The sequence below is a fragment of the Podarcis erhardii genome, assembly GCF_964252035.2.
Source record: "Podarcis erhardii genome assembly, chromosome: 15".
Taxonomy (NCBI): domain Eukaryota; kingdom Metazoa; phylum Chordata; class Lepidosauria; order Squamata; family Lacertidae; genus Podarcis; species Podarcis erhardii.
In genome coordinates this window covers 42,476,644-42,482,643 of record NC_138505.1, presented here as the reverse complement: position 1 = coordinate 42,482,643, position 6,000 = coordinate 42,476,644, and the positions used below count along the sequence as shown (strand labels likewise).

Here is a 6,000-nt window from a genome sequence, read left to right as displayed (position 1 = left end):
TATCTAATGCGAGCTGAGGCTGCCTTCAATGGGAAAACTCTGGAAATGCTGTTGTAAGAACTGCTGCTGCCCCTGGTATAAAAGCAGAAAGGGAATCCTGACCGTGAGTCAGTAGCCCTGGGGAGCTGGCTGTGTGAGGGCTGCAAGCACCCCCCTCCTCTGCTCTCACTTATTTGGGGTCCAGGATACTTTGAGCCAAGTGTCAAAAGGCCTGGGGAAGGCAGTTTTCCAAGCACCTCTCTTTGAAGGCTGGCCAACCCAGCTCCTCTTTAGAGGGGGGTTCACACATAGCCCATCCACAGGGAGCCCTGGGCTGCAGGCAGAGGAGGAGAGCAGCCCCCCTCCAGGGATGGAAGGTGGAGGACCACCACTTGCCTATCTCAGTCAGGGAGTCAGCTTCTTCCCCACATCTCATCTGGGCTCTGCTGCTGAAGGGGGGCGGGCGCTGTGATTCAGCTGGGGGGCTATCAAAGGCCTCTTTGCACTTCAGTTACCCTGCCAGGAGGGGAGGGGGAAGGCCTTCACCTCTTCCTATTCTTCCTTCTTGTGGTGGGGCAGGCAGGCAGGCAGCCACCTGTGTAGTCCCGTCACCCCCCCCCAGCAGGTGGTGGGCTGGCGGGCTGGCAGAGATCCCTCCTGCGCCAAGTTGCATGGAGGGGGGCTGAGGCTCCAGCCTGCTCCATGCTGCTGCTGCTGCTGCTCCTGTGGCTTCAAAGCTTGCCTGAGAGCAGAGCAGAGGAGGAAATGGAAGAGGGAGGGAGGGAGGAGGACTCTGCATTCTGTGGTGTGTTTGTGGCTTCTCTGCTTTGATCTCCTGCCAGGGAAACCTGGAAGGTCAGGCCCAGTTGCAGCAAAGCTGTGGAGCGCGGAGCACACTGGAATGCAGGAGTGGAGCCTCCCCGCCTGGGCAAGCCACCCAAATCTCTCGCTCTGGGGTGGGGGCTCTCAAGCCGGGCAAAGGCGTCGGGGTGTGTGTGTGTGTGTGTGTGTGTGTGTGTGTGATCCTGGCTTCCGTTCTTACTCAACAGAGGAGCTGTCGTCGGGGTGGCATCAGCCTTGGCATAACTGCCCTGGACTGTTCCGGCAGCAGACCCAAAGAGTTGAAGATGGGGGGGTGCCGGTGTTGTTTTATGGGCAGGGGCGGGGTGGCTCTGAGAATGATGTGCTTTGAGATCTCCTTTTTGCACCCCCCCTCCAAGTAGGTTAGGCTACTGTGCCCTTTCAGGAGGGGGTGGACAAGGATGAGGTTGTTGGGCACAGTTTGTGTGGTCAAAACTACACAAAAGGCCGGAGAGGAAGGGAAAGACTTCATGCAACACTGCAGAGGGTTGAGTTTTCCTTTGAAGAGCAGCGGCCTTTGTGGCCTTTGTGTCGGATGACATGGGACTTGAGGGGCAGTTCCTGCCACTGGAGATGATCTGCCCAAAGCGCTTTGGGGCATCAAGTGGAGGCTTGTCCAGCTCATGGCTGACCTCTTGTGGCCAGTGCAAGGAGCTGCCTTTCTTGGGAGGGGATTTTTTCCTCCTCCTTGAGCTGCTGTTGACAGGCTGGGAAGGCAAGCGGGGCTTGAGTTGATTCTCTTTCTGTCTCTCCCTCCATCTTTCTCTCTCCACTTCCTGTAGGCCAAGCGGGCAGTTCAGAGAGGGGCCACAGCTGTCATCTTTGACGTATCTGAGAACCCAGATGCAATTGACCAGGTATGCAGTGTCAAGTGTGTTTGTATTGTGAAAGGGGAGGGTGCTCATCATTTGTTTGTACAGTTGTTGGTCCTCTGCTGATGGGGGACTGGTGTTTCCTGGTGAGCCTGCAACCTGCTTATTTGCCAGGAAAAGGTTGATTTGCGGGGAGAAGCTTAACCTTTCGCCATTTTGTTCTAGTTGAACCAGGGCTTGGAAGACCCCCTGAAAAGGCCCATTGTGTATGTGAAAGGAGCAGATGCTGTCAAATTGATGAACATTGTCAACAAGCAGAAGGTTGCCCGTGCCAGGATTCAGCACCGGCCTCCCCCGGTAAGACAACCGGGCAGGCTTTCTGTCAGGGGCTTTCTGTGGGCTGCTCCCCTTCTTTGTTGCAGCTCGCTAACTGGTGGGCAGAGGCCTGCAAGCCTAGCTGGGATCATAGTATTTAACCTTAAGTTAAGAAAAAATAATAGAAATGTTTAGGAAATTAATCTTCAGATTAAAGTATAATTCCCTCCCCCCAGTTGAATAGACTGCAGCATTCTCCAGAACACCTCCTCCATCTTTCTTTCTCCCTGCTCCCTTTTCTGGTTGTTTGGCTCTCGCCTCTTGGCCCAGGTGCTGATCAGGGTCCCCCAAGGACCCACCACTGGACTGACCTCATGGCATCGGTGGAGGGCTGGTCTTCTTAAGTTAGAATTCTGCCTCTTTTCTCACTTCCTCTTTTTTGCAAATGGAGCTGAAAGTGTGTAGTTTCTCAAGGTCATTTTTAGGGATTTCTTGGAGAAGCTAAGCTGTAAGATTCTGACCCAGTGGCACTCTGCCTCGCTCCAGGGGAAGGCTGAGCATACAGATATAATAATAATAATAATAATAATAATAATAATAATAATAATTATTATTATTATTATTATTATTATTATTATTATTATTATTTATTATTATTATTATTATTATTTGTACCCCACCCATCTGGCTGGGTTTCCCCAGCCACTCTGGGCGGCTTCCATAGAAACCAAAAATACAGTAAAATATCACAGATTAAAAACTTCCCTGAACAGGGCTGCCTTCAGATGTCTTCTGAATGTCAGGTAGTTATTTATCGCTTTGACATCTGATGGGAGGGCGTTCCACGGGGCGGGCGCCACTACCGAGAAGGCCCTCTGCCTGGTTCCCTGTAGCTTTGCTTCTCGCAATGAGGGAACCGCCAGAAGGCCCTCGGAGCTGGACCTCAGCGTCCGGGCAGAACGATGGGGGTGGAGACGCTCCTTCAGGTATACTGGGCCGAGGCCGTTTAGGGCTTTAAAGGTCAACACCAGCACTTTGAATTGTGCTCGGAAACGTACTGGGAGCCAATGTAGGTCTTTCAAGACCGGTGTTATGTGGTCTCGGCGGCCGCCCCCAGTCACCAGTGTAGCTGCCGCATTCTGGATTAGTTGTAGTTTCCGAGTCACCTTCAAAGGTAGCCCCACGTAGAGCGCATTGCAGTAGTCCAAGCGGGAGATAACTAGAGCATGCACCTCTCTGGCGAGACAGTCTGCGGGCAGGGAGGGTCTCAGCCTGCGTACCAGGTGGAGTTGGTAGACAGCTGCCCTGGATACAGAATTGACCTGCACCTCCATGGACAGCTGTGAGTCCAAAATGACTCCCAGGCTGCGCACCTGGTCCTTCAGGGGCACAGTTACCCTATTCAGGACCAGGGAGTCCTCCACACCTGCCCGCCCCCTGTCCCCCCAAAACAGTACTTCTGTCTTGTCAGGATTCAACTTCAATCCATTAGCCGCCATCCATCCCCCAACCGCCTCCAGGCACTCACACAGGACCTTCACCGCCTTCACTCGTTCTGATTTGAAAGAGAGGTAGAGCTGGGTATCATCTGCATATATGGACACCCAGTCCAAATCCCCTGATGATCTCTCGCAGCGGCTTCATATAGATGTTAAAAGCATGGGGGAGAGGACGGAACCCTGAGGCACCCCACAAGTGAGGGCCCAGGGGTCTGAACACTCATTCCCCACCATCACTTTCTGAACACGGCCCAGGAGGAAGGAGCGGAACCACTGTATGACAGTGCCCCCAGCTCCCAGCCCCTCTAGACGGTCCAGAAGGATGTTATGGTCGATTGTATCAAAGGCCGCTGAGAGATCCAGTAGAGCCGGCTGGTTGGAGTGAAGCCTGTGCTTCCAGAAACATGTTTGGGTTGAGTAAATATTCTTCAGGGACTTTCACCTCTTAGTACTAGACAGTTAAAAGCAGCCAAACCCTCCCCTGTCTTCAGAAGAGCCTAATGAAATCCAAGCAATTGCTTTCTAGTGGCATGCTATAGAAATGGCTCTTGCAGTTAACAGCTGCATGGGAAAGAAGTCTTGTCACCTCCAAATGAAGAGGGCACAGTTACCAGTGGATGCCCTGAAGCCAGTAGCTAGTGGAAGAAAGAGTCGCCAGCCCAGACAGAGGCTTGTGGAGCTGGACATAGCAATTCCTAGTAGGAGGCTGGGCAGGGGGATTGGGTCTTGGTGGGCAGGTGGGTGATGGTTGCTCAAAAAGGCACTTGAGTGAATGGGCAAAGTCCTTGTATTGGGGGTGGGGTGGGGTCTTTGAAAGTGCCTTTCCATGAAAACTAATCTCATAGGAGCAAATCACTTCCCAATGAGAAGTTGAGGTTTTCATATGTGAAAGCCCTCTTCTTCTAAAGCTGGCTTGATTCAGTCAGAGATTTTAGTAATGGGGAAGGGTGCTGATTTCAACTCTTGATGCATCACAGAAGCAGAAGAGAAATGGACTGAATTAGCACCAGGCTTTGGGATGTAGAATTCCCTTTCATAGAATGAGAGCACAGAGAACTATTTTATGCAGAGACAGACCTTTGGTCTATCTAGTTTAGTATCATTGACACTGCCGAGCAGTGAGCTTCTCTGCGATTCTTCAAGCCACAGATTTTTCCCAGTGCTACCTGAAGTTGTCAGGAATTGAACCCGGACCTTTTGTGCCCAAGGCACGTTGCAGGCAAGGATTGTGAACCAGGGCTCTGAGGTGGGGTTTCACCTGGCATTCAGCTCACTTCCAGCCAGGGACAAATCTTTGCAAACAGCAAACACACACTTGTCAGAGGAATAGGAAACAGGTTCTGTGCATGCACAAACCCTGGAGAATTCCTTATGAAAGGTTTCAGCAAACTCTGAAACCTCGGGATTCCTTTTGGAGTCTTTTGGGTGTGGCGTACCTCAAACTTTAACCGTTTCAGTTTAGTTCTACATGTTAGCTGCTGCTGCCAGCTGAAAAATCTCTGCCTGCTTTGAATGTATCCAAAAGGTGTATGCCATTGAGCTGGAAAAAAGCTAACCTTGCTGATCTTTGTCCATCTCTTGCCTCCTCCTCTCCCTGATTTTGCTTCTAAGCAACCTACCGAATACTTCGACATGGGGATTTTCTTGGCCTTTTTCGTGGTGGTCTCTCTCGTGTGCCTTGTTCTTCTGGTCAAGATCAAACTGAAGCAGCGCCGGAGCCAGGTAAGTAAGAGCTGCCTGGGCCTCTAGCCGTGTGTTGCTGAGAAGGTGAATCACTTCCTCTGGAGAAGAGGGGCTGCTCTGGAAAGGTGGCAGCAGGCAGCTTCCTAGCAAGAAATGGCCTCCGCTGGCCTTGGGGTGTGAGGGGCCTTCTGGGCAGACCTGCCCTACTGCTGCCTCTGGCTTTGTGAGGTGGGCCTAGAGTCTGCCCTGATTCCTGGGTGCCCAGGGCTGGCCAATTTAATGGGCCAGGCGGGAGTTCTTGGCTTCCTCCTTGCCATGACCACCAGCAGCCATTTCAACAAAGCGCCAGTTCTGTCCTGATAGAGGCTCCTGCAGTGGGAAAGCAGGCTGCAAAGAGACAAAAAGAACTGGAGAAGGTGAGGGATTTAAAAGGGAAGAGGGGAAAAGGCACCTTCTGGAGGGAGCGGGTAGAAACATGCAGGGTTGCTCAAGATCCCTGGGGTAAACAGTCTCTGGGTGAAAAGAAAAGTGGCTCCTCTTCTGGCTTGGGAACTGAAGGCGGCCTCAAAGGATCACCTCTGCTTTCGTTTGGCTGGTCAGTCTTGTTTGGAAATGTCCTAGGTTATGTTTTGGGAGTTGGTTTAATTAGAACAGGCAGGTTTGTGGCATTCTTGGCAAATGCATTTGTAGTAATTTCAAAGCCTTCCTGACGTGCTAATGTCGATTGCTCTTGCTCTTGCATTTCCTGGAGGGTCCCATTGGCAGCCATGCCTGAGTTGCTGGCAGGGACAGCCTCATGGCATGTGGATCCTCAGTGAGTGCCAGTCATTGCCATCCTAAATGTGGAGGGA

The 6,000-nt window shown here is 51.9% G+C and overlaps 1 protein-coding gene across 2 annotated transcripts in view; it reads left to right on the top strand.

Annotated features, from left to right (window-relative positions):
- The window catches only part of ZNRF3 (zinc and ring finger 3), a 76,866-nt gene that overhangs the window by 65,748 nt on the left and 5,118 nt on the right, over nucleotides 1-6,000 (top strand). For both annotated transcript variants that reach the window (XM_081842599.1, XM_081842600.1), the window contains exons 3-5: nucleotides 1,623-1,697; nucleotides 1,878-2,009; nucleotides 5,078-5,188. In XM_081842599.1, the coding sequence (XP_081698725.1) occupies nucleotides 1,623-1,697; nucleotides 1,878-2,009; nucleotides 5,078-5,188 (318 nt within the window). The remainder of the gene's footprint in view (nucleotides 1-1,622; nucleotides 1,698-1,877; nucleotides 2,010-5,077; nucleotides 5,189-6,000) is intronic.